Source organism: Lagenorhynchus albirostris, chromosome 2 (assembly GCF_949774975.1).
Source record: "Lagenorhynchus albirostris chromosome 2, mLagAlb1.1, whole genome shotgun sequence".
Taxonomy (NCBI): Eukaryota; Metazoa; Chordata; class Mammalia; order Artiodactyla; family Delphinidae; genus Lagenorhynchus; species Lagenorhynchus albirostris.
Genome location: NC_083096.1, coordinates 34217579 through 34244933, shown reverse-complemented (window position 1 = coordinate 34244933; position 27355 = coordinate 34217579). Strand labels below are relative to the sequence as shown.

Below are 27355 nucleotides of genomic sequence, written 5' to 3'. Positions count from 1 at the left end.
ACTGCTATGATACAACGGTGGTCTCTGGTGTCAAGAGGCACTCCAGCAAAGCAGCGTCTGCTCTGGGGCCTTCCCTGCTGTGTGTTTCTCTCGCTCCTGGGGCTCTGCCTGGTCTGCACCTCCCCTCCTCACTCCTTCTCCTCTTTGAAGACCACGGGCTGGAGTGGCAGACAGACCTGGGATTCTAATTTGCTACATGACCCCAGGCAAGTCCTCTAACCCCTGAGAAACTTACTGTCCTCACCTGCAAAGTGGGGAGAAAGGGGCTTGTTGTGAGGATTCAATGAGAGGCATAGTGCCTGGCACACAGTAGGGAGCTTAGCAAACCTTAGGTCTTGGCTAGCCTCCTCCCACATTCAACTAAAAGGCCGGACTCAGATGCCCACCAATGTGTCTCCTGGCCCCTGCCCTTACTGTCCTCCAGTTTAGCGACTGGCTGCCTTTAAGAGGTGAGGAGGTCTAGGCTGGCAGAATCCATGCTGAGAATCACTCTTTACTTCCATGATCTTGGGGGACATCACCCAACCTCTCAGCACGAGCCTCCTCAAGTGTGCCGGCAAACTGGAAGGTTCTTACGGCCAGACATAAGGCCACTGGTCAGGTAAGGCCGGGAGGTTTGGGGCCTGACGTTCTCAGGGTGGTCCTGGGGAGAACAAACCTGGACACTGAAATGGAAAATGCAGCAGGATGCTGAGAACTCTGGGAGATGTGTGTGAAAGGAGGTATGGTCAGACCCAAGGTAAGAGGCCATCTGGGCAGCGGGAAGGGGAGTCAGGTCTGTGCAGTTACTGCTGGGCCAGAGTTATAGGGAGGTTTGTATCCTAGTTCTGCTGCCCTGGCCTTGACCATCCCCCATGTCAACCCTCTCTTGAACTTTCCTCCTTGCCCCCCTAAGTCAGAGAGCCACTTGGTTGGGGGAGCACAAGGGTCAGCGACAGTAGCCAGAACCCCAGACCCTTCCCCAGGACTCCTGGCTGGCCCCACCCCTCAGGCACCAACTTGGGCCACGGCTGGTACCCCGAGCACAGAGTCCCAGGCCTCTTCTGCTCCCACCCCAGGTCACCCAGAGCTGACATCCAGCTGTGAATGCAGCAGCATCCGCAATACAGCAGGGAGGGTGCAGGGCACCATGCCCGTAGCCCAGGGTGGGTTCAGGGACACACACAAACCGAACTCTCTCTCCACTTCACGTACACATACAAGCAAGCCCCACTTGCACTCAGAAGGCCCGCAGGGGGCCTTCTGTCCTCCATCTTTGGCATCAATCTGTCAGAACCAGCTTTTCAGCATGAGACCGCTCACTCCTTTCTGTACAACATGAATTAAATATATTATCTGTCTTTGCGCTGAGTCACAGGACATTCACAGTACAGTGGGGGAGGAGGGGAGGGACTTGTGGGGAAGCCAAGACCCTCCAGGGCTGCTCCTCAGGCTGAGGGGGGTCGCAGGGGACCTGGCCTCCCCTTGGCCTCGCCATCCGAGATTCAGCCAAGTGCTGAGGCTTTGGGAATAGGACAGGTGTGCTCCACAGGGGTGGGGGCGGGGCCACGGCCCTAACACTCCCAGTCCCCTGGGGCCTGGGGCTCAGGGCTCGGGATCAAAGTCTATCCCGTCCTGTCCCACCTTCCTGTACCTCAGGCTGCGGTGCTGATCCTTTCTCTGGTGACCGCCCTCTGGGGAGGCCAGGGGCATGGGGAGGCTGGTGCCCAGATAGGGTGGAGCAAGGACAGAGCCACGGGGGCCGGGAAGGAGGGGACGAGGGAGGCTGTGCCAGCCCCAGGGAGCTGGCGGCAGCGTCAGGGTGACCCTGCGTATCTGGGGACCGTCCTCGGGACCCTGGCCCGGGGCTGGCTTACCAGCGCTCAGGAATGATAAGCGGGAACCACTCTCGGGAAAGGGCGGGGAGGTAGCAGCTTGGGTCAGAGCTCCAAGGGCAGTGCGTGCTCTACTACCTGCCAATTTAAGGCAATCCCATTCGGACTGGGGAGGCGGGCAGGCCCGGCTGAGCTGGCAGGAGTGCAGCTGGCAGGACCAGGCCACCACTGGACTCAACTGGGCGTCCAGCAGCATACGGGGCCTCTGACGGGGAGTGGGGAATGGGAGCAAGTGGGGGATGATGAGAAGAGGGGGTGGGGCTACAACTCCCTCTGTTGCTCTGGGGACACCCGCCCCTCAGGTGGGGGTGGGCTTTGGCACACATGTTGGCACCCAGGATTCCAGAGTCCCAGACAAGGTGCCATGTTGCTTCCTGCTCTCAGGGGGGGGAAAAGGGGAAAGACGTGTGGGCTCCAAGGGGCCTGAAAGGGACTCGACCAAACTGGTGAGGCAGGCAGGTACCCCGGGTGGGGAGGCATGGTGGTGCCCATGTTCAAGGCATAGCGCTCTGCCCGGCCTCTAGATTCTTCTGTCCATGTGGGTTCCATGCTGGTGTCTGAGCACTTTAGGGTGGGAAAGTGTCTGAGATCGCTCCCTGTCCCCTCACCTCCTCCCAGGGAAGCAGCTCATGCCCAGCCCCAGGGAAGGTGATGGAGGGGTTGGTGTCCAGGCCAAGGCCACTGGGGAGGCATGTGGGAAGAAGGGAGAGGAAACAGCCATGGCCAGCAGGGCTGCCGAGAGGTCTTCTGGACCGGCCGTTAGCCCTCACTCCTCAGTCCTCCGAGGCCACACGGGCCCCATCCTGCCGCAATTGTGCTCAGTGTGACCTCTCGTCCCTTGGGCCACAGCAGGGTGGGCATAGCTCAGAAGATGCTCTGCCGCCGGCTCTTCCCTCGCCCTGGAGAATGGAAGGAAAGATGTGGGACTGCAGGGAGAAGTCTGGGCCGAAGGTCACCTGAGATCAGGAGGGACGGGCGTCCTCCAGAGCTACTCTGATAGAACCATCAAGAGCACGTGCTTGGGAGCTGGTCAGCCCTGGGTTAAAATCCCATCCCTGCTACTTACTAGCTATGTGAAATTGCACCTTAGCCTCCCAGAGCCTCAGTCTCACTGCCTGTGAAATGGGGAGCATTAACTAATAGTACCAATTTCAAGGGGTATTTTAGGATTAAATGAGATACTGCATAGAAAGCACTTATCATGTCTGAGGCCATCAGCTAGTCTAGAAACGAAGTATAGTTCTCCCAGGATGGAGGCCAGAGAGCTCAGAATTTGCAGAGAGAATGAACCAGGAAAAACGTGCACCTTCCTCAGGGCTACTGTCAGAGACAGCGTTCTGTCTAGGGTGGGGGTTGAGGAGGGAAACGCAGGAGGAGGAAGCCTGGCAAGGAGATAGGGAAACCAGTCCCTTCCCTGCTCCCCACGGGCCCCCGGAAGACAGGCCAATGTCAGGGAGGCCACGCTGATTCCCACGGCAGGAGGGGCTGCTGGGCCCTATCTCTGTTCCTCAAGAGGGTGGAGCCGCCTGTCCCGGCCTCCCCTAATAAGAGGAGGAGGTGGGGGAGGCATGAGCCCCTACCTGGCTGCTGAAAGGCCAGGCCCCGGTAGCCTGGGTCCTTCTGGAGCTGGATCTCCTTCAGGGAGAAGATGGAAGCAGCTGGGGTGAGAGAGAGAAAAGGCCAGGAGAGAGCTGAGTGGAGCTGGCCCTGCTCCTGCAGCCTAAGGCCCCCACACCCATCGAGCACCCCCTTAGTTAGGACTGGCCCAGGAGCACCTAACTGGGCCTTTCGGGCAGCACCTTGGATCCACAGGGTTTCCTCCCCTCGTTGCAAACGAAAACCCAAGGAGGGGCAGCCAGGCTGCTCAGCTAGACCCAGGGCCTCTGGCCTCTTCGTTCCGGCTCCTCCACTCACACCAGCTGCTCCCTTTCTCTGGTTCTGGGGTGGCCCTGCCCCCTTCCCCCAACCTCCCCTACACACTCACTGTCTTCGAGCTGGTGCACACGCTCCCCCAGAGACCGGAAGTAGGGGTGCCTCAGGGCCGCCTCTGCTGACACGCGACTCTTGGATTCGTACTGAAAAGCAGAGGGTGGGGGACTGCAGGGACCCCTCTGGGCAATGCTATTCCCATGCTAAGTTATATGACGAGGAAGGGAAGGGCCAGAGTCTAACCTGAGAAGCCCCTGGGGTCAGCTGCCCACTCAAGCCAAGGCAGTCTCAGAACTCAGGGTCTCAGATCTCCAGCCACCAGGAGAAAACCAGAAGGGGGGCTTTCAGAGAATGATCTCCTCTTGGGATGGAAATACAGATGCTGAAGCATCTAAGATCACAACTTTAATAGTAATATTAACATGTAGTGCTAACAACTACCCTTTACCGTGTGCTTATTCAAGACAGGCACCCTTCTAAGTGTATTCCACAACCTCAATTTATCCTCAAGACCATCTTACAAAATGGGAATGACTCATTCTACTTTGCAGTTGAGGAAACTGAGGCACAGAAAAGCTCTGTAACTTGCCCACAGCTACACAGCTAGGGTCTGAATTGGGGTTTGAGTCGGGAGTGCACCCACTCTTAAGTCTGTGGAAGCCAGCACTCCCCTCGGGCCCAGTGGGTGGAGGGTACGTGGGGAACGCCAGCACGCAGGTGGGACGGAGGGCTGGGCAGGGATCTTGGGGCTTCAGCTCTCTGACTGCCTGGCCCTGGTCGGCGTGGGAGCACACTCACCAGGAGGAGGCCGGTCAGGAGGTTGATGCCATCAGTGTCCAGCCTGCGGGAGGAAGGAGCTGGCACAAGTCCGGTCTATGGGGGCGGGGTGGGACGGGTGGGGCTCACAGCCACCTCCGGGAGGGACAGCCAGGCCCACAGGCAGAGAGGAGGAGTGGGGAGGAAGGGCTACCTGGGAGCATGACTGATGAGCGGCTGGGGCAGGTACTGGGGGAAGTTGTACGCTCGGAACTCGGACAGGGCCATCACACCAGGCCACGTCTCTTCCGTGGGGGTCCCTGGGGAGATGAGAAGGGGTGGCGAGGGGTGAGAGGCCAGGACCGAGGGCGACTTGGAGGGGTGCAAGGTAGGAGGTGGGGTCATAGAATGACTGAGTGCACCGCCCCCCCGCCCCGTAGAGATCCGGTGGGAGCTGCTCTTCCCAGTCCGGATATGCGCCCGGGCTGGACAGAGTTCCGGCGCCCCCTAGTGGTGACAGGGAGGAGCGGCAGGACACTGACCGAGGAGTCGGAAGATGAGGTGCAGCTCCTCCTTGACCGTGGAGCCGGGGAAGAGGGGCCTCCCTGTGGCCATCTCGTAATGGATGCAGCCCACGCCCCTGCAGGGAGCAATGGGCAGGGGCGGCGTTAGGCTGGACCTCCTTGCACCCGCGCTTCCTAGCGCTGCTCCACCACGATGCCCTGCCACGGTGACTCAAATGGGTCATGGCACCGGGGTGGGTGGCCCAGAGCTGCAGAGGCTCCTAGCACAGCACAGCCACCCACTACAGCCTCCCTCTGGGGGCTTCTCAGGGCTCTAGGACGCTTTGATCTCTCCCCTTTCACTCTGTAGGATTTGGGTCTGCATAGCCAGCACCCATGAGGCAGCTCTTCAAGCAGTGTTGTCTCCAACTTCCCATCATGTGCCCCTCTGGAAGAGAGAAGTCCACAAATCCACTCTCCAAGGAAACCCCTGGCGTAGGGCGCAGCAGCCATGCATCAGAAAACTGTGTTTTACCTTTAAAGTTCGGCAATCTTTTCCTTCTACACTGAATCATATGTGTGTTAATTTTAAGGAAAAAAGTATCCCTTCTAAATTTTTCAGTAGAACTGATGCTTGGGTAAGATTCATCATATTTACTGTGGGTGCCCTCCTGTGCCCTCTGGTAACCCCCTATGTACCCCTGGGCGAATATTTCAGAAGCACAGCCTATGAGAGTCTATTTAGAGCCAGGGAAACCCCAGTGTAGCTCTGACTTAACTTTATTTTTTGTTTAAATGCATCTTTTATTTATTTTCCCCCTAAACGTGCTTCTCTTTATTTTTTGGCCACACAATGCAGCATGTGGGGTCTTAGTCTGCCCACCAGGGATCGAACCCGCATCCCCTGCATTGGAAGCACAGAGTCTTAACCACTGGACCACCAGGGAAGCCCTCAATTCTTTAACATCCAGTTCAGCAGGATGCCACAAGGCTTTTATTCAAAAGAGATTAGACAGTCCTTCACAGAGGCCTTTGGGGCAGCAAAAGCGAGTCGCAGGTGCGGAAGCCCCTGCCCCACGCCCCCAACCCCACGCCCAGTCCCACAGCACTTGCTTACCACATATCGATGGGGGTGGAGTACTCCGTGGACCCCAGCAGCACGTCGGGGGGCCTGTACCACAGGGTCACCACCTCATTGGAGTAGGTCTTCGTGGGCACTGACTTGGCCCGGGCCAGTCCTAGGGACAGACCCGTCACTGAACCGCCCCCCCACCCCCGACAGTGCCCACATCCTGAGGAGACTGTGTCAGCTTCCTCCACTACCCCGCCCCAGCCCTGTGGGCTCTGGCCCTCACCGAAGTCAGCCAGCTTCAGCTCCCCTCTCTCGTTGATGAGCAGGTTCTGGGGTTTCAGGTCCCGGTGCAGGATCTTGCGGCGGTGGCAGTAGGCAAGGCCCCGGAGCAGCTGGAACATGAAAATCTGGGGGAGGGAAAAGAAAGGAAGCAGTGCAAGGTGGGAGCACGTCCCATGGAGGGGAGGGGGGAAGGGAGGAACCCTGCGCCTCTTCCCCGTGGCTGGGACGGGGATGGGGACAAGACTGGGTGGAGGTGAGGTACTTGGAGAGCTACCTGGTTCTCCTGCCCGCGTGGAAGCCACATCCTGGGCCCCAACCACCCCAGGGAATGCCATCCAGAGGGCAGGGCACCAGGTGTACAGAGGAGGCAGGAGGGTGGGGGAGGAGAGAGTACCCCAGCCGGGGAGCTGGGAGACGCCACACTGGGCCAGGAAGCCTGCCTGTGTGGGGTCCTACGCACACAGAAGAGCTCATTCATCCCTCTGAATTCCCCCGAAGCCTCTCTTCATCCTGGCAGGTAACTCACGCTCCTGTCTGACAGAGCGGGAACCTGACGCTCAGCGTGAGAGCGGGGAGGTCCACACGGAGGCTCTCACCTTGACGTTGTGCATGCTCATGAGGTTGCCACAGTGGTCCAGATACTGCTTCAGGTCACTGTCCTGGAACACAGGCCTGGCTCAGCCCTCACCCTGACCTGACGCCTGGCCAGGCGCCCTTCCCTGGGCAGGGCCCAAGCCGAGGAGTGGGACGGGTCCCTGGCTCTGAGCTGCCCCTACGCCTGGGCCCTTGGGCCATTCCTGAATGGGAGCATCTGAGAACCTGATTCCAGAACAAGGCCTGGGCCACCCCCACCCTCTCCCCCCCACACCCCTACCCCAACTCACCAGGTACTCAAACACCAGAGTGAGGGAGCGCTCCGTGTGGATGAGGTCATGCAGGGTCACAATATTGGCATGTTTCAGGTTCCTCAGTAAAGACACTATGGGGAGACAGGCCTGCCTGTGTCCCTTAGGCCCCATGTGCCCCTCATACCCTCTCCTCCTGGGACCAGCCTCAGGAGTCCCCATTCCAGCAATGGCTCTTGGCCCCCAGGCTGCCACCAGGGCTCAGGCCAGGAACCCCTCCTCCCAGGAGCCCCAAGACTACAGGACCCTAGGATGCTGTACCCTCTCGGATGGCAGTGCAGGGCGCGCCTTCTTCATGTTCCAGCCGGATCTCCTTCAGGGCCACGAGGTTCTCTGTCAGTTTGCTGCGCCCTTTGAAGACTGTGGCATAGGTTCCCTGGGAACAAGAACCCCAGCAGCCCAGCCACATTCAGGCCCCGCTCTCCTCTGTCCAACGTCCTCCCCTTTGTGCCTCTGCTTGGGCCATGACTTTGGCAGGACCGCCCTTCCCTACCCCCCCACCCCTTCACTGAAATTCTGTTTCTTCCAAAGCCCACTTCTCTGTGAAGCTGTCCCTAACTCCTTCCTGGTCAGAAGGAACTGTCTTTCCTGTAAGCCCCCAGCAGGCAAGGTGTCCCTCTATTATAACACCAGTTTTGTTCTTCCTTATGTTCTGTTGATGTTTACGTGTAGGTCTCCTCTGGGTTCCTGGAAGGAAAGGGCCACATCCTCCTCCTCTCTGTAAACCACGGCCCACCCCCACCCCCCACCCCACCCCCACCCCCGCCTGGAACACAAAGCCCAGCACAGTGTTTACGGAAATAGCTAATAATTACACAGCGCAAAAGCTTACAGTGACCTACTCGGTCCTCACAACACCCTACGAGGTAGAACAATTAGGATCTCCATCTGACAGAGGAAGAAACCAAGGGCACAGAGGGAGGTCACATAGCTCACACCAGGCCACAGAGCTGGTAAATGGAGGAGTTGGGATTTGATCCCAGACAAGAAATATTAGCAGGAAAAAAAAAGACTGGATTCTGCCCCAGAGCCCATCAGCCACCCCATCCTCATGCCCTCCTCCAGGACCTGGGCCCAACTTAACACCTGCCAAAGGCTGGGCCAGACTGCATGGCAAGATCTGTGTGACGGGGGTAGTGTGACCGCAGACTGGGGAAGGCTGGGGAAGCCCCTGTCCCTCCTCCTAGCCATCCCGCCCGGGGGGGGGGGGGGGGGGGGCTGGAGAAAACCCAACCCAGCCTCTTACCTCCCCCAGTTTGTCCAGTTTCACGTAAGTTTCCAGTTTCCCAAAGCCGATATCTGACTGAGAGGGAGAGACATAGGGTCCTGTGAGCTTGAAGGTCCCAGCAGTCCCACATAGAGTACACCTCCTCACCCCAGCCTCCAGGTGGAAAGGGAATGAGACCCCCAGGGGGTCTGAGGCTAGCAGGGTGAGGGCAGCCCCAAATCCTCCCTCTCCACTTCTCTCTGTCCCTGTGATAAAGGAGGGAGGCCTTGGAAGTGTGAGTTTCTTTCTCCCGTGGCAGTGGTGGGTGCAGAGCCCAGGGTTGTAGTCCTGGGATTGCCACAGGCCTTTATCACCTGTCTGTCTCCATCCTGCTCAGAAGCCCCTCAAGGGCAGGAACTGTGCCTTTTTCTCCACTGTACCTTGGGGGTCCAGTTCAGAACCCACCTCGCTACAGCCTCTCTCGTCAGCACACTTGCTCCAGCTCAGTAGTACCCAACCCTTAACAATACGGACTCCTGGGCCCCACCACCCGGAGTTTGATTCTGTAGGTATCTGGACTGGGGACCAGAATCTGTGTTTTGTAGGATACTCCCAGGGAAACCTGATAGGCAGCCAAGACTTGGAAACACGGGCCAGCTGGTTTATTGACCTCACGCCAGTGAAGACTCTGGAACCCAGAGGGGGCTTGGAGCTCAGCTCCAGCACGGGTGGGACTCAACTAGGGAATGGAGGTTGACGAAGAGGACCAGCTGTGGGAATCCTCTCGGCCAGAAGGTGGCGCCAGAGGCCCAGAAACCTCCCTGGAAACTGCTGCAGGCCTCAGCCGGGACAGGCAAAACCAGGACTGATGTGTTGCAGGGGAGAGGGTGTTCCACCCAGGCGACCTCTGACCCTCTTGGGACTCACCAGGGAGGCACGGCGGGACATTCGGGTGAGCGGTTTGGGCAGGTCTGGGCTCTCCAGCTGCAGCTTCTGGAGGAATTCCTGGGGCAGACGGATGTCCATGGGCAGAGAGAGCCTCTTACTGATGTCCTGCAGTGGCCAGGATGAGACAGGGGCGCCAGTGTTTGCTCCAGGGTAGCCAGGGCTGTGGGACCCTCGCCTCTGGCCCTGGGCCTGGCTTTCCGTGTGAACAACCCCAGCAGGACTGAACCATGAGCTGTGAGGCTTCAAAGATGTGCTGAGACATATATGAATATCCAGGGGTTGCTGTGTGACCTTAGGAGGTGCCTTCCCCTCTCTGGACCAGAGTCACCATCTGTAGAATGAGATTCCTGCAGACACTGCGATTCTGTAAGCACATTTTTCATACACTTGGGCACATGTATTTGGGTCATAAGACCAACAGTCAAATTGTCTCGCCCTTGCTATGTACCAGGAATGTTCAGAGCACGTGGCATATATTCTCATTTAATCTTCTCGATGACCATTTTAACACAAGGAGACTGTGGTACACAGAGGTTGCGTAACCTGCTCAAGGTCACAGAGCTAATCAATGGCAGAGCCGGGATTTGAACCCATGAAGTCTGGCTCCAAGGCAACCACCTTCCCGGGCATACATCTGTGGATGTGTCGTAGAGCCTGGAGCCCCTCACCTCCATGGAGAAGCGGCGCTGGTTCTGCCGCCGGTACTGCATGCCAGGGGACAGCTGCCCGGGGTCCTCCCCTCTGTCTGCGGGGGAGAAGGTGCTAGACTCTGGCTGGGGGTCTCTGCCCAGAGGATGGAGCTGCAGGCCTGAGAGGGAGAGACATCAGCCACCCTCCCTGCCTCTGCCCCGGCATGGGGGTAGGGAGGAGACTTCACTCTGCCCTTCCCCGACCAAGGCCAGCCGTGCTGTGTGTCACGGTGTGTCAGGGAGGGTGCAGAGGGGCGGGGGGGATGCCGGGTGGGGAGGGGTGGGGGAAGGGCCCCAGACCCCTCACCCTCATTGTGCCGGCTGTGGAGCTGGTTGAACTGCTCTGTGAACTCGACCAAGGACTCCTCGATGGTCTCGGTGCGGGGCACTGACAGGGAGAAGCGGCGCTTAAAGTTCTTCATTCTGTTCATGATCAGCAGGCAGCAGGCCGCAGGGTCCTGGGACAGAAGTGAGAAGAGCAGGTGAGAACACGGGAATGGGTCCGGTCGACACCAGCTTCCCATCGAGCTCTGTCACCCCACACTCAGGGGCCAGGGTTGCAGCTTCCTAACCCTCTTCCTCCTTGGGAATCTCATCCCCCCAGGATTCCCTGTCCCTGGGGAGATATTCACAGGGAATAAGCAGCACAGCAAAGTACTGCTCATAACAGCAGCTGGATGTGCCAATAGGATCCTGAAGGCCTCCCCAGGGCCAGATGGTAACCTTTCAGCTGCTGGAGGTCTAGAGAGTTCTGGAAGGAGGTCAGGGGTGGCAGGGAAGACACCAGAACCGGGTGGCCCTAGGGCCAGCAGCTCTTTACCAACTTGCACGGAAGAGGCTGAATATGTCAACAGCCAGTAAGCCTTACTGATTGATGCCCATAAGCTGAACATAGCTTAGCCTACACCCTTGTAACGCAGTCTGGTCCCAACCCCATTTCATCCTAATATTGACACCTGGGAGTCCCTCTCTGGCTTGTCCTGGGTCCCCAGGAGACAGGAAAAGAGAGGAAAGGGACAAGCTGAGGCCTCTTGATCCCAGCCCCACTGTAGCTGAGGGAGAAGGAGGCAGAGTAGAAATGAGCTGGCCCAGCCCCATTCCCTCCTGCTGAAATACGGGAGGTCAGGAGCAGTTGAATGTCTCAAGGGAAAGACAGAAATTTACCGGAAACAGACAGGGCCCCCAGGGAGGAGAGGCTGAACACTGCGGGCCCCTCCCACACCAGAACCCCAGCAGGCAGGGTGCCTACTGCAGAGAACATGATGCAGGAGAGGGGTGGGCTGCTCTGCTCACCCCAGGGCCCCCTCCCCAGCAAGAAGAGGTTCCCTCCCTGCGGCTCCTCTTGCCCCGAGTGAGGGGACACCCGCTGGCCTCCCAATGAGACTTGTGCAACTGCTTCTTCCCATAGACCCTCCCTTCTCTGTTCTGCCCTGAAAACTCAGAGTGGGGCTGTCACGCTTTCCCTTCCCTTTCCCCCCTTCCCCTCCCCCCCCCTCCATGGTTTCATAAGCTCCCAGAGTGGCCACCCCCTCATTTCTACTCTGCCTCCTTCTCCCTCAGCTACAGTGGGGCTGGGATCAAGAGGCCTCACGAGGGCCCCCACCCACGCCTGCCGTGAAGCCATCAGGGCTAGCCCTGTGATGGGAGGGGGCCACCCTGCACCAAGCATAGCCCATTTCCAGAGGATGCTCTCAGCACTGTCACCGGCCAGTAACCAGTTGCCAAGGCGACCAGGCCCCTCCTGAATCCTGGTTTAAGGGATTATGGGTCAGTAGCATGTTTACTTTGCTTAAGGATCACATCCTTCTGTACTCAGCCAGCCTGGAAAGGGTCCTTTCCCTGGCTACCCCCAAATGCAGCTAAGTTGTGGCCCTCCAGCTCCTCTGAGCCCAGAGACTGGGTATGGCCAGGCACTCCTTCCTCAGGCCGGCACCCCTCAGAGTACAGGCGTTGGGTCTGCACTGCCAGCCGAGCCTGTCTCTGTCAGTGGGCCGTGAAGTCTCCCTCCGTCCGGCTCAACAAATGAAGTACCAAGCATTACACTAGGCACTGGGGTTAGTGGTGAGTCAAGCCTGGTCCCTCTTCTCAAGGAACCTGGGGGCTGCGAGGCCTCCTTTGATGAGAAGGTAGCTGAAAGGTCTTCTTCTTCCAGCTTCCTTGCAAAGCCCACCAGCCTGGAACTTTCTTACTTCTCCATCTCCAAGCTCATTCCTGCCAGCCAACCTCAGCCACTCCTCCTGGCTCTGTGCGATGTCCAGGCCTGTCGTCTGCAGGATTCTCATGGACAGGAAGCTCCCACAGGCTGCCACCCACCTCACTCTTGTGTGCAGCCAGCCGGGGATGGGGGGGCATAAGGGGGGCTTCATGATGGTGGCAGCATGTAGGCTCCAGTGACAGGAGGACCTCGACACACCCTGCCTGCTGACTCATATTTCCCACACGACAGGAGAGTGGAGATGTCCCCATTGTCCAGATGAACTGTTTACAAGTTGGCTGGACATGAGCATCAGCAGGGAGTACTGGGAAACATTCAGATTCCTGGGCTTCGCCCTCAGATTCTGGAACTGAGGCTCTGAGGATGGTGCCTGGGAAAATGCAATTTTAAAAATCATCCCCCATCCCACAAGTTGCATGGGGTGGCCAAAACCAAACACACAAATGAAAAAAAAAAAACCCACGCCCAGTGATCTGAACACTAGAGCCACGGTTGGGAAGCATCTGAGGTCTAGGTAAGGGATGGTCATCTGCCCAGGTTTCCAGATTGCACTCATGTGCTGAGATGAGGAATCCTCGAAGCTGCGTAGGCACAGGAAGGTGGAGGAATGCTGAGTGGAGCAGAAGACCCACCAGAAGGGGAGACAATGTCTGCCCTGCACAAACCGATGCCCCAAGCTCAGTCATGCTCATCCTAGGGGGCGGGGCGACTGGGCACTTGGCTCCCTGAGGTCTGGGCTCTGCCAAGAGGGGCCAGTCACGCCCTCTTCTAAACACAGGCCTCCCCACAAAGCCATCTGGGATTTACGGGATGGCACATAGGGTTTGCGGCTCAGGAATCCACCAGTAGCGGCCATATATCTCACGCCCTTGCATTTGCCTGTAGGGGAGGGAGAGGGGAGCTCATCAAAAGCCTTCTGGGAGGGAGGCCCCCAATCTCTACAAGACAAAGGAGAAGCAGCCTGAACTGCACCTGCCCTCCTTGTTAGCAGCAAGGAGACACCAGTGGGACCAGCAAGCATGTGGACGGTGAAACTGGGGACGGCTCACTTGAGCGGGAATGGGGGACCAAGCAACGCGGACGATGGGAACCAGCTGCTCTGCACCCGGCCTGAGAAGAGACCGAGAGGAAGTGGCTGTCACTGTAGCAGGAGCGATGGCGGTCAGATGTAGGGATGGGCCTCCTGATGGTGGCAGGGGGGCAGGCGGCAAGGGTGGTGACCACGCAGAGAGTGGACGCTGCTCTCGGACGGGGACAATCGGGGCCTTGAACCCGGCAGGGTCTGGGTGTGACAGGGCAGGCTGGGCAGTGAATGGTCTGTTGTTCCCCACCTCAGGACACAAGATGCCTCTGTGACTTCTTTCTTGGGAGAGTCAGTTCCTCAGATTTGAGGGTCAGGGGGGAAGGGCGACAGGAAAAAGGCCTGTTACCTTCGTGCCGTCTGCCCCTCACCCCCATCTGGGGACAGAAGGGCTCAGTGTGACCCGGCCTGAAGCCAGCCCAGGGCTGGGCACAGTGTGGCCTTTGTCCCCAGGGCCAGGGAGCCATCTGGGGCTGTCCCCGTGCAACTGGTGCCAGGGGAAGAGGGAGACGGGCGCCCAAGGACGCTGGCCTGGCCGGGTGGGATGGGGGGATGCTGAAGGAGAAGTCCCCCTCAGGAGCTGCAGGGGTGGGCAGGCAGACCCCCAACCAGGCCTTCCCTCCTGCCCAGGTGAGTCCATAGAGCTCTCGGCCTACCTCCCATCACCTCCTCCTGGGCACACACCAGCCAGCCCAGCAATTCCTGCTGGTGCCAGAGAAGCAGGTAGCTCAGGAGGAAGGAGGAGCCAGACCGAGAGGAAACTGACACTTGCCCCGAGGCCACCGTGCGCCCCACAAGAAAGGGGTGGACTCCTGGAGTGTTAGCAGGAACGGGCACTCACAGAGCCACCATTCTAATCCTCCCTGGCTCGCCTGTGGAGGACAACGCGGCTCCCAGAGGGGAACTGACTTGCTCAAAATCATGCAGCAATTTCCTGACTGTCGCCAAGTACACAGACTCAAGTGACCACATTGCTCCTTTCTTCTCCTAACTGGAACTCTCCCACCCTGCCCCTCCCTGCGGCCTAGGCTGTAAGCGCGGTTTTCTACCTTCCAGGTCTCCTCCACCGCCACCCTGAATTAAAGTCAGACAACCCCAGCTTCCAATCCCGTGCCACCACTAGCGGGCTGATGACGGCGATTCAGTGACACCATCGCTCGTAGCTTTTCATTCAACAATTATTTATTGAACATCTACTATGTGTCAGGCACTGTTGTTGACCCTGAGAATCCACTTGTGAACAAAACAGACATTAATCCTGCCCTCAGTAATCCTGACACTCTAAAAGGGGTGGGGAGAGGCAACAAAGAAAATAAGTAAATAAAATATATGGTATGTTAGATGGTGACAAGCGCAACAGAGAAAAATAAAACAGGAAAGAGGGATGGGGTGTGAGAGGTGGGATGTTGCAGTTTTAAATAGGGTGTTCAGGAAGTCTTCCCTGAGAAGGTGACATCTTCTAGGAAAAATTCTGAGTAGGCACCGGGGAGGGAGCTAGTCATACAGAATCTGGGGGAAGCATGTCAGCAAGGGAACGGTAGGTGCAAAGGTCCTGAGGCAGAAGTGAGTTTGGTACAGTCTGGGAACAGCAGTGTGGCTGGAGAAGACAACTGATCATGTTGGGGCCCCTCGGGATTTGGGAGGGTTTGCGGGGATGAGTGATTTGATCCCATTTAGGTTTTAATTGGCTCCCTCTGGCTGCAGCAGGGAGCTCGGTCAGGAGGTGATGGCTGGGGGAAGCGTAGAGCAGTGGAGGTGGGGAGAAGTGGCTGGATTCTGGGTATATTTTGAAAGTGGAGCCAGAGGGATTTGCGGACAGATTGTATATGGTGTGTGAGAAAGGAGTCAAGCAGGACTCTGAAGGGTTTGGCCTGAGCAACTGGAAGGATGGGTGGCCATAGTGGGGATGAGGGATGCTAGGACTGGAGGTCTGGGTTTTAGGCATGTGTTTCATGTCCAGTGGATGTCTGAGTGGGGATGCTGAGCGAGCTGACACAAGGAAGACACCCAGAAAATGTTAGCTCTCTTTTCTCCTTTTCTTTTTCTCTCGACTTCCTGCACAGATGTAAAAATGTACCAGAAAAGAGGCCCATATAAAGCTCACCAAACACATCCCTCACAGACGTTCTTAGAGCCCATAAGGCACTTTGAAGCCTTGGGATGCAAGAGGACCAGGGAACAGGGAACATGGTTGGCAATCAGCAGGCCTGAGCCACCAGATGGAGACGGAAAGGCCAGGTAGGAGGGGTCCCCCCAATTATTGACGCAACTCGGCAGGGCCACGCCGGGCAGGGGACCTGGGCCTCCTAGCTGACTGCTCTTATCCACGGGGCAGGCCAGGCCGGCCCACGGGCCCATCATCCAGGTAGTGCAGAGGTGGCCTGCCGCTCCCCACCCCCTGGACGACCTCTGCCAGGCCCCAGAACTAACACCTGCCTCTAGGCTGGGACACCTGGGCGACCCAGACCGGGAAACCATGGAGGCAGAAAAGGAGATTGACAGAGCATCCAGGGAAGCTGGCCCACAGCCTCCCTCTCACAGAAGTTTGGCTGCAGACTGGCGCAGAGGGAGGAGGGCAGCTTCACTTCCTAACCTCCAGGGAGCCAGGCTCTGAGATTCCTCAGGGAACCCTTATGAGAAGCCCCTTTGCCTTCCTCCTGAATAAAGTCCCATTCACAAGCCTGCAACCCAAGGTCCTTCAAGACCTGCCCCCCCGTTCCTCTCGGGCTCTGCTCTCCCCACTCCCCAGCACAGCATGCAGTTCAGGTCCTGGGTCTTCAGAAGCTTCCCAGAGCCCCTAGGACCGCAGGGAGCCCATCTGATGGGCCTCCCTCACCGGAGGTGCTTTGATTCCAGTGCCTGATGCTGGCCACACACAGCAGGCCTGGCTGGCTGTGTCACCAGCACGTGGAGCACCTACTGCATTCCAGGCACATGTCAGATACTTTTCCAAGTCCCTCTTTTGGCTGTGTTTTCTTTTCTTTTAGCGCTCAGTCTCTGTGAGTTCAGGGACAGGGGAGGAAGGATGTAACTTCCAACTGCCCACTTTCTGAAGCCCAGAGGGTCTGACCCTTGGTCCCAAAGGCTGACCACCAGCTAGGATCCTTATGACATTCTCTGCTGCCCATTTCCTGCCCCCACCTCAGCCACTCAGCCACTCTGGGCCTTTGGGCAGGTTTCAAAACAACTAGAGGCCACGGCTGACCAAGTCTGCAGACGTCATGAGCTGAGACTTCAGAGCCACTCCCTCCTTGCAGGAGAAGTATGCCTGCAGGGAGCCGGCAGATACCATCTCTTCCTTCATCTTCTAGCTGACCCTGCTTTGCACAGCTTGAGGCTTTAGTTTCCCTAGTTTGCGACAAACCTCAGGAGAAGCCAGTCACCACATGACTGGCTGGAGCTGAGAGGCAGTGGCAGAAGCAGAAGCAGAAGCCCTGGAGCCCTCATCACTCACCTCATTCCGCGAGCTCTTGCCTGGATGAGAGAGGCTGTCAGCCTGGGGCCTTCTGAGTGGTCAGAATCAAGGGGACAGACAGGCCTGTGGTCACTCTGCCAGCGAACAGATGCTCTGGACACAGGGACAGAGCTCAGAGAAGATTCTCACAGCCCCTGTTGGAATGCGGGAAGCAGGCGGGGAAGGCCTTCCAGGAGCAGGCAGGACTAACCTGCGAGAAGCCGGTCAGGAGGCGAAGCGTCTGGGGCTCAGGGTGGCCCCTGCCCTGGACAAATGCACCACTAGCCTCCACGGCGTCCTACCTGATGCAAAAGTCCCGCAGTGAGGGCCACGTGCTGCCCAGCCCTGCTCTCCAAAATCCTCTGCAGTGTGGAGTCATGGCAGAAGTCCCAGCTCTCCCACCTACTAGCACTATGACCTGGGAAGACACCCATGCCTCAGTTTCCTTTTCTGCTAAATGGGGATAATGCCTAACCTCCTATCCAATTGCCACTGGCTGCGAGACCTAACTTTCTCAGTTGCTTTCTGATGATGTCACTTCCCTATTTTAAATCCTTCAATATTAACACCACCCTCAGGAAAAAGTCCAAACTCCAGTGGCCAGAAGACTAGGCCTCCTGTGTTTTGACCCCTGTCTCCTCCTTGTCTCAGCTCTCACCCCTCCCTGGGGGGTCCAGCTTTATGAAATGTACTTGGCGTTCTCAGGGTAAACCACACTCACGGCCCACATGAACCTTCACTCGGCCTGGGATGCCCTTCCTCGTTTTTCCCTAGGTAAAAACCACTGCCAAGCTCAACTCAAGTGTTGCTTCCCCTGGGAAGCCGCACGTGGCCACCCCTCCTCCCTCGAGGTAAGATGAGATGCTTCCAGAGCGGCCTGTGCACATTCATAACTAGATGGTGATGTCTTCATGGCAAGAGCATGGTCTCAGGCAGCTCTGCTTCCCCAGCGCCTCACGGTGGAAGGAACCTACCAGGTGCTCAGCCAGTGTTTGTGGAATGAATGAACACATGGCTGAATTAGACCGCAGCCAGTGCACCATAATGACTCGTTCAAGCCTCTTTCCTCTATAGACATTTAAACATTAGGGCCATTGAAGACAAAGACCTTTTGGCACCTTGAACCTCCAGAACACTCTGTCTGTCTGTCTGCAGACCCTTCCACTCTCAGGCAGGCCAGGGACCTGTTTCTATGTTTATCTTCTCCTTGTCAGGCCAGCCCCACTCTCAGCAGGTGGGACTTGAGCCCACCGGGATGGCCTGGTCCTGCCCTCTTTCTGGGCACACTAGAGCAAGCCCGGGGGTCCGTCAACCAGCCCTGGACTCTCTGGGACATCTTTCCTCCTCGGTTCTCCTGGCTCTCAGTGGGAACTGGAACCCAGGGACCTGTGGGCCAGGGACAAAGGGAAAGCCAGCAAAGTGTTCCCATCTTCAAGGCTCCAGTCAGGCATGACCTCTTCCTGGACGCCTTCTACGATGCCCCTCATGTCCTCTCGAGCCTGAAACCCTGCTGGCCCAGCCAGGTGGGGGCCCCTCATCTGTACTCCCACGGCATTCTGGACGTCCCCAAGTAGCACCCTTGGCTCCCTGTACTGTAAATGCTTGCTTGTCTGTTTCCCTAGTTTGCCTGCGGGCTTGTTAAGGGCAAAAACTGGGTCTGACTCATCATTACACCCCCATGTGCCTGACATGGGGCCTGGCACCAAGCAAACCCTCAAATGATCAGTGAGCAAATCTATAAAAGCTGAAAATTCCTGGCTCTGGGAGCTGTTTGGAGGTAAGAGGGCTGCCAGGAGACTGTCAGTTGCCCACTGGACTCCAAGCCTCATCTGTAACCTAGCCCTCCTTCTCCAGCCAACTCTTCCCCATGGTAGTGGGGGGAGCGTGGGCTGGGGCAGAGGGGGCAGCTTCCTGCCCAGCAGCAACTCCCCCAGTGAGGTCTGTGGAGGCCTCCGGGTTGGCAGGTGCCACAGCACAGTGAGGGATGGACAGGGGATGGAAACGATCCTAAAGAGAGGCACCAACTGAACACGCACCGAGCTGGGGCCTCCAGGGCCTGTGGAGAGGGGCTTGGCAGACCTTGGGGCCCTCCTCATGGGCTCCCATCCCCTAGGGGCAGATTTCCAGGGCCTCACAGGTCAGGTGCACTACCCAGGCTCAGACCTTGGCCTCGACCCCTACAGATGACCCCTCCTGACCCCCCTGCCCCATTGGTGTGGGCCCCACATCAGCCCCGCTGATACTCTGTTCTTTTTGGCTTCCTGAGGCTCAAGGAATGAAGCCACATATATCATCTTCTGGTATTTTCTTTTTAGCCTTTTCTGGAGACCCAGCTAAGGCTGGCCTGTAATCTTTGTGGAGGCTCTGGATTTCTAAGTGATATGATGGGACAAGGTGCCCTTCTGTCAGCTCTGGTCCTGGCCGTGCATAACATCCCAGACCAGAGGCTGGAGCAAGGAGCCAGCGCAGGCAAGATCTCTGTCTCCCATGTCTGCTTCCAGACCAGGCCTGCCTCACCTCCCAGACAGAGAAGACCCTTTTCCACTCCTCTTAGCAGCATCCATGAAAGACCCTCAAGGAAGGTCCCTCACCTACTACCCAGTGTTTTTAAAATTCCAGAGTCTGGAACCTCTTCTTAGGTCTTTCTTCCTAAATCCCAATGGAAGCAGCTCACAGCCGTTTCCTCTCTGTTTGCTTAAGGACAGATGCTGATGCCCGCCATCCTCTATACAATCAGTAGGGGGAGAAGTAAAGAGCGTCCAGGTCACCTCTCCTTCAGCCTTCCCTTGTCCAGACTGAAGAACCTGTCATGGGATCGTTGTTAACATCTCTTTGGTTTTCTCGCCATGCCCAACTTTAGCAACAGAACGGCAGGGGCCTTCAAGCTCTGGCATCCCGGGGGACTGCTCAGTCACATGACAGGGAGGGCAGGAGGGGAGGGTTTCCCAGCACCTCCAGACCACATTTCTATTTATACTGCACTCCCAGGCCTCCACCGCCACCAGTTTGGCCCAACAACGCCAGGCCCACATCTGAAGGACCCTGGCCAACATTCTCCGTCCTTTAGGGCAAGCGGGCTTCCTCACACTCAGCATGGCCGCCCTCGCACCAGGCTGGGCCCAGGCGGCCACCTCGGCCTGGACCACCTCCCTGCTCCTCTCTGTCTCCAAGGCCCCCTCTGGGATGCCTCTGAACATCCTGCAATTGCTCACCTGTTCTTTAAACGTCCCATCAGCGGCACCCACCGCCCAGAGCTCAGGGGTGGCGCTGGTTTCTCCTAGACCCTCTCTCACTTCACAAGTATCCACTCAACCAGGCACTGTCCCAGGCTCTTGGCTTGTCTTCCCCTCCCCCAGCCTTCTGGTTCTCCTGCTTCTTTCTCCCTCCCTTGTCTGGTGGACTTACTTCCTCTACCTGTCCCTGAATGTCAGTGTTCCTGAGAGTTCCCTCTTTGGCCCTTTGTTCCTCCCCATCTACACTCATCCTGGTGACCTCATGCTCTCCTGCGGTGGAAACCACCACCCATGTGCTGATGACTCCCAGATCCACAGCTCTGGCCCCACCAAGCCCCTGAGCCTCACACACACAGGCCCAACTGCCTGCTGGGCATTTCGGTCTAGATCTTCCCCTAGGGTCTGAGATTCTAGAATTACCCCACTGGGCCTAGGACAGTCCCCGAGACAGCAAATAGTTTGAGATGTGTATTTATTGGTTTTTTTTGTTTTGTTTTTGTGGTACGCGGGTCTCTCACTGTTGTGGCCTCTCCCGTTGCGGAGCACAGGCGCCGGACGCGCAGGCTCAGCGGCCATGGCTCACAGGCCCAATCGCTCCGCGGCATGTGGGATCTTCCCGGACCGGGGCACGAACCCGTGTCCCCCGCATCGGCAGGCGGACTCTCAACCACTGCGCCACCAGGGAAGCCCTGAGATGTGTATTTAAATGAAAAGGGCATTTGTGTACAACTTGTAAAAGCTGTATGTGTGCTAGATATACATGTGTCATACATGTACACTATATAAATATATGTAAATACACTGTATATAATCCAGAAGAATATAAATACATATATGTGTGTGTGTACATATACCCCCCCACATACACACATATATATATTCCAGAAGGATCTAAGTTAAATGCTAACAGTGGTTATATAATAGGGCAGCAGAATTATGGGTGATCTTAATACCTTCTTTTTGCTTATTTGCATCTTCTAATATTTCCATAATGAACATTCACTGCTAATGTTAAAAGAAGAAGTAACGGGGCTTCCCTGGTGGCGCAGTGGTTGGGAGTCCGCCTGCCGATGCAGGGGATGCGGGTTCGTGCCCCGGTCCAGGAGGATCCCACATGCCACGGAACGGCTGGGCCCGTGAGCCATGGCCGCTGAGCCTGCGCGTCCGGAGCCTGTGCTCCACAATGGGAGAGGCCACAGCAGTGAGAGGCCCGCATACCACAAAAAAAAAAAAAAAAGAAGAAGAAGTAACGCTTCTTTTTAAATGAAAAAAAGTATTTTTAGGTAGATTCCAGAACTATTTAGTGCAAACCTTGGGAGAACTATGGTTTTCTTGAGCAGGGTCGGCAAACTTTTCTGTAAAAGGCCAGACTGTCAGTATTTTAGGCTTTGTGGCCATATGGTCTCTGCCATTACACAGCTCTATCCCCATAAAGGACCCACAGACAAGATGTACATGAATGTGTGGCTGTGTTCCAGTAAACCTTCACTGTGGACACGAAACTTCGCATTTTATGTAATTTTCAAGTGTCACAAAATATTACTTTCAACTTTTGAATTTTTCCCAACTACTTAAAACTATAAAAATCATTCTTAGCTCACGGGTCGAGTAACATAGGCTGGATTTGGCCAAGAGCCATGGTTCGCCAAGCCTTGCCCTTGGGCATCAGTGCCTGGATGGCGTTTGAATCCGGCACCCACTCCTTTGGGAAGTACTTATTTTCCTCTTATCTGACAAGGAGGAGGTCTTCCAGGCCTTTCTCATCTACTGAAGCTGTGGCAAGGACCAGCTGCCCTGGCTTCAGCTGGGGGAAGGCCCTGTGCTGCAGAGTTTGGGGGATCAGAGGCAGAGTCCCTCCTGGGGTCTCCGAGCACAGCTCACCTTGCCAGCAGGATTGGCAAAAGCTGGAACCACAAACCAGCCATCCTGGACGGAGCTCTAGAAATCCCCTAGTCTGTGTCCTTGTTTTTCGGGTGAAGAACGGAAGACTCAGAAAGGGGAGCGAGCTGCCCAAGGCCACTGGGTTGATGGGGCAGAGCCGAGACTAGAACTGAGGGCTCGTGACTTTGAGTTCCATGCCCTTTCTGCTCCCCCAGGGTTGGAAAGGATGGCAAGGACCTGGCCGGAGACGGCATTCTCCGCACCGGGCACCATTATCAGGGAAATCAGCAGCCCACTGGAGGGCTGCCTTGCACAGGGAAGGAGCCAGGCAGGTCTGGCGTCAGCCCAGAATGTGGCACCCAGCCCAGCCGTGGCAAGGGGTGCTGCCAGCTGGGCTCCGTGCCAGGAACAGGGAGGGGCTCAGGGCCCCCTTTCCTGGCCTCAGCCTATGCCCTGCTAGCAGAGGGGGTCTAGAGACCCAGCACCGCTGATGTCATGAGTGTGATGCCCTCCAGTGCAGGACCTACCATCTACCTGCTTCCAGGCACTGGATCCTGCCAGGATGTGGGGAAGGACAGCCACGTCCCCTCCTGGGCCTGGTCACCCAGCAAGAATCTCCTTTGCTGGGTGGCTAGGGCCAGAGGAGAGAAGGAGCCCCAGTTCCTGAGGGGATCCTCAAAGGCAGGAAAGGGGAGGCTCCTTTAGGGGAGCAAGGTGTGAGGACAAAAATCATTCTGGAACTTTGCCAGAGCTTCCCACAATAATGATAAAATGGAGAGGGCGCTCAGGGTAAGGGAGGGAAGAAATGCTTTAAGAACAGAGTTTCCTGCCCAACTGAGGGCCTGAGCCCTGGTTTCTACAGGGATCAAGGAGAGGCCAGGGTCCTGAGAACTGCCAAATGTGGCCACTAAATCCATCTGCCACCACCCTGGATAATGACACCAGGCAGGGCAAAATTCAAGGAATATTGTGGACATTATCTCATTGGAATCTCACAACCATATGAGGTAATACTATTACTCTCTCCATTTTCTAAATGAGGAAACTGAAACTTGGGTGAGCAAGTTCCTCCACCTAAGGCAACCACTTACTGAGCGACAGCGGCAGGATCTGCACTGACCCTGGAGTCCATACACTGCCCCCACCCACGGTGAGCAGGAGACACACACTCCACACACAAAAATGATGAATGAAGGGCTTCCCTGGTGGCGCAGTGGTTGAGAGTCCGCCTGCTGATGCAGGGGACACGGGTTCGTGCCCCGGTCTGGGAAGATCCCACATGCCGCGGAGCGGCTGGGCCTGTGAGCCATGGCCACTGAGCCTGCGCGTCCGGAGCCTGTGCTCCGCAACGGGAGAGGCCACAGCGGTGAGAGGCCTGCGTACCGCAAAAAAAAAAAAAAAAAAAAAAACCTTGATGAACGCACCAGCTGGCCATTGTCGGGTCATGCTGTCTATACTGACCCCTCTATTTCCAGGGAAGACTTTATTTAATGTTTGAAGGGTGGGGTGGGAGCACAGGGTAAAACCATTATCCAGAGTTCCAAGAAAGAGGGTCTTACCACTGTCCCTTCAAAAGTTTGGGCCAATGTCTCCAAGACCAGGGTGTCCTGTCTCACCAGGGTAATTCATGCTGTCAGGAAGCCTCAAGACCCTTTTCAGTTCAAAGGCAATTCTCACACCCGCCTCCTCATTGCTCCTCCTCTGCAGACAGAACCGTGGAGATTTCAGGAACAGATGCGCTCTCCTTCAGACAGGAGGTCTGGCTGAGATGCGCCTACAGCTTTCCCTCTTCCTGATCTGCTGCTGCGCCACTGGCCAGCTCCTGCCAGGCCCAGCCACTGGCTCTGTCATGATCCTGGGTCCCAGACCCTCTGCCTGAGCTGCCAGGAGTCCAGCCTCAGAGCTGGGTTCCGTGTGTGCGCACACATGCGCTGTGGCGACCAGGACAAGACCTCGGTTTGCTCCCACCCCCTGGAGATGGGAAAATGCCTACTCAGCAGCTAATGCCAGGAGGGCGAAGGGTCCAGGGTGGACGGGGGAAGAGAAATGTGACTCACACCCAACAGGGTGAAGCTAATCAGGTGAGTCTGGATCCAGGCCAGCCACTCCCTCCTGGACAACAGAGCAGAACAGGGACTGCAATTAATTAAGTACTGGGGGAGGGTCTTCTTACCCCAGGGAAAGGAGGCCCTGCCAGAGGCCCTCAGAGAAGGGAGCTGTTGGGTTTCCAGGTCCCAGTGCCTACCTCACTCATCCTAGAAACTGGGATAGAGGGTAAGGTACAGTCCCACAGCACAGACTCCTGGTCCTCTCCTGGCAGGTTCTCATCCAATTGGTATCCCACCCCACCCGCCATTCTCTTACACAGAGCCCTCCTCCCCAACCTGGAGGAACAGGAAAGATACTCTCTAAGGGCCCGGCCTGATGGGATTAAGAAAGCCTGCCTCCGTCTCTCCTGAAAGCCAGGCACAGTGTGATAACTAGGAATTCCCTTCTAAATAACAAATACAGCTACCGGTTATTTAGCATTTGCCGTGTGCCAATGCATTACTTCATTTAATTCATGCAACACACCTCTTTATTATGATCCCCATTTCACAGATGAGGAAACTGAGGCTGGGAGAAGCTCAAGAGTTTGCTGGGGAGAGAGAAGTCACACAGCTGGTATTGATACTTGCAGGAGCTGGGCTGGCCCTCTCCTTTAGGCCTCAAACTCAGGGAAGGAAAGAAGAAATCCACGGAGGGATGGATGGAGATGCTGGACAAAAGTCCAAAACAGGGTGAGCCCAGAAAGTAGAGGCACAGCTGGAGCAGGAGCTGGGAGAAGCCAAGCGAGGCTCTGCCCTACAGTATGGGGCTTGTCTGCGTGGGCACAGGAAGGCCAGCTTGGTAGAGGACAGTCTGGGTCTGTCGAGAAAACAAATGCAGCCATAAAGGCAGCTTCATCTCCTCAAGGCCCGATGGGAAGGCTTCCGAGGCAGGCAGCTCCATCAGTCCCATGAGATCTTAGACCAAAAACCTACTTGCTCCTCAGACCAGGTACCCTCTCTCCTGCGATCCATGGAGAAGCTGGGTTCTGCTGGCACAGGACAAGGGGGAGCCTCCTTACGCACAGCGCCAGCCCCATCCTTACTTCTCCAAGGACTGCTGTAGAATCAGACAACTCCAGAGTAGGCTGGCATCTCCCCTGACGGGGCAGGAACTCAGAGCCAGGGGGCTTGAGGTCAGATGACGTGGGCTGGATCCCACCTTTGTGGATTTCGGGAAGGTTGGTATCGCAGAGTCTTTGTTTCCTCGCCATAAAATGAAGATAATAATACCTACTTCATAAAGCTGTGTGGCACACTACTTGGCACCCAATCAATAATAAATGCCCAGTCAAAAATAAAATCAAAAATGGTAGCCACTGAGGCATTCAGAAATCGGATGCAACTTACTGAAGTCTACTCTGGCTCTGGAAACCCCAGTAAGTTTGGGAAGAATGAAGGCTCCTGGTGGGGCGTGGGCAGCCAGCGGGGAGAGTCCCAGTGGGCAATGAGGTTGCAGGGCTGGGGGGAGGTCAGCCTCACAGGCTCATCAGCTGCACAGGAGGTTGACTGGGGCAGGGTAACCTGAGACAGTAGCTCTGCTGTAGCAAGGTGACCCTCTCTCCAGAACACCTTCAAGATGCAGACCCAAACCCAGCAGCCAGTGTTGCCTGGGACCATCTTCGCCTTCCCCCAACCCTAAGCAAGGTGGTCCCAGCGCCCTGGCCAAGGCAGAGGAAAGGTAGGGGATCTCTGAGGACATTTCTGTCAGCCAGACATTCCAGGCATCCTCGTCCTCGAGGATTCTACTCCCTCAGTCCAGTGTCCGGGAATGTGCTGTGTGCCCATGCCCAGTGGAAAACGTCACACGAACATGCCGAATCTCACCGGGCGCTGACACAGGAGGGGCAGGCTGGTGGTGTCAGTGAGTCACAGGGCCCAGGACACAGTTGGGGAACTGCTGAGGGCTGGGCTGGGGGTGGGGCTGAGGCTCTGGGAAGCTGACCCCCACTCCTCACAGCCCCAACTCTCCCACCCTTGCTGTCGGGAAGGGGCTCAGAGAGAATGAGAAAGAGGTCACTGGTGCCTAGCAGGGTGTTGACCCCAAGCACAGAAGATCAGTTACTGTCTCAACAACCGGACTCCCACCACAAGGCCTGCAGACAGCTCCAGAAACCCCCCACCCCTAACAGGGAGAGAACAGAGGCCTCCAGCAAGGCGGACCTCAGATTTCTGATTCCTGATCATCTCCCCTGAGACAGAAGAATCCTCAAGCCACATCTCCCAACAGGCCACCCACCCTTTCCCACCGCTGCGTTAACCCTTTGCCCGCTGCTGCTAGGTGGGGAGGTGGTACTGCCCCTTTGGGCTCCCGGGTGGGCAGGGAGAGAAGAGGCGCGGTAAACCCCAGAGGCCCCCACTCAGCCCTCCACACACCCCTCAGCGCTGGAACCTGCAGGGCTTCACGTGTCCTGTCCTTCCACCTTCACTCCAGGGCCCTGGCCTCCCACCCAGCCACAGCCTGCCTCTCTGGAAAGTTCACCGGAGCCCAGCAAGGCCTTCAAGGCGGGATATGGTCCCACACTGGCGGATTCTCCCGTTACCGGAGACTCCTGACGCTTGCCCTTCCCACAAGGAAGGGAACTGAGAAAGCGCCTGGTTCCCGATGGGGTGGAAAACTTTGCTTCCTAGGAGCCTGGGGGCCAAAGTGAGTACCGGCGGAGACTCCCGGGAGTGGGGGTGGGGTGGGGTGGGGTGGGCGGAGGATCTGAGAAGGCAAAACAGTCCTCCCTCCTAAGCACCTGGAACCGGGGACTGGCCTTTGCAGGGCATCGCCCACCCCCTAACAGTCTTGTCCACTCGCCTCGTGATCTCGGACCTCTCCAATGTCGCTCCGGTATTTCCCTCCAACCTCTCTCCCCAGGGCAAAAGCAGAACGGCGCCTTTAAGAGCCGCTCCGCTTACCTTTGCTTCGTTCACCCGGCGCCGCGGTGCCCCCTCCTCCGACCTCCCCTTCCTCCCCCGGCACGCCGCCCGCTCAGCCGGCCGGACACAGCACGCCGCCCGCGGGACTCACCGCGCGTGTCCTGGGGTCCGCGGCGCGCCAGCTCCAACCCGCGACGGCCGGGGTGCGGCGGGTCTGGGCGTCGTGCCCTGCGCCCTGCTGGGGTCCCTGCCCGGGCTCGGGGCGGCTTCCCCAGCTCCGGAAAGGTGAGCGGCTCCCCAGAGAAGCTGCAACCTGAGCTAGAAGAGGAGGAGGAGGAGGGAGAAGGGGAGGGGAAGGGAAGGGGTGGAGGAAG

The 27355-nt window shown here is 57.1% G+C and overlaps 1 protein-coding gene across 5 annotated transcripts; it reads right to left on the bottom strand.

Annotated features, from left to right (window-relative positions):
• Positions 1-1311: 1311 nt before the first annotated feature.
• Positions 1312-27355, bottom strand: CDK18 (cyclin dependent kinase 18). Of its 5 annotated transcripts, none has more exons than XM_060129599.1 (16): positions 27133-27355; positions 10473-10623; positions 10145-10284; positions 9456-9581; positions 8568-8624; positions 7583-7697; positions 7301-7395; positions 7013-7075; positions 6418-6541; positions 6180-6300; positions 5102-5199; positions 4774-4879; positions 4602-4644; positions 3859-3949; positions 3455-3532; positions 1312-2773 (listed from the first exon to the last, which is right to left on the bottom strand). In XM_060129599.1, exons 2-16 carry the CDS (start codon positions 10594-10596, stop codon positions 2739-2741), a joined length of 1416 nt encoding a protein of 471 aa, XP_059985582.1. In that variant the 5' UTR covers positions 10597-10623; positions 27133-27355; the 3' UTR covers positions 1312-2738. The 5 variants fall into 5 exon arrangements, 4 of the variants coding, with proteins under 4 accessions (XP_059985582.1, XP_059985572.1, XP_059985558.1 ...); XM_060129589.1 differs by having other exon boundaries at positions 3455-3509; XM_060129575.1 differs by lacking the exon at positions 27133-27355 and adding an exon at positions 27021-27033 and having other exon boundaries at positions 3455-3509.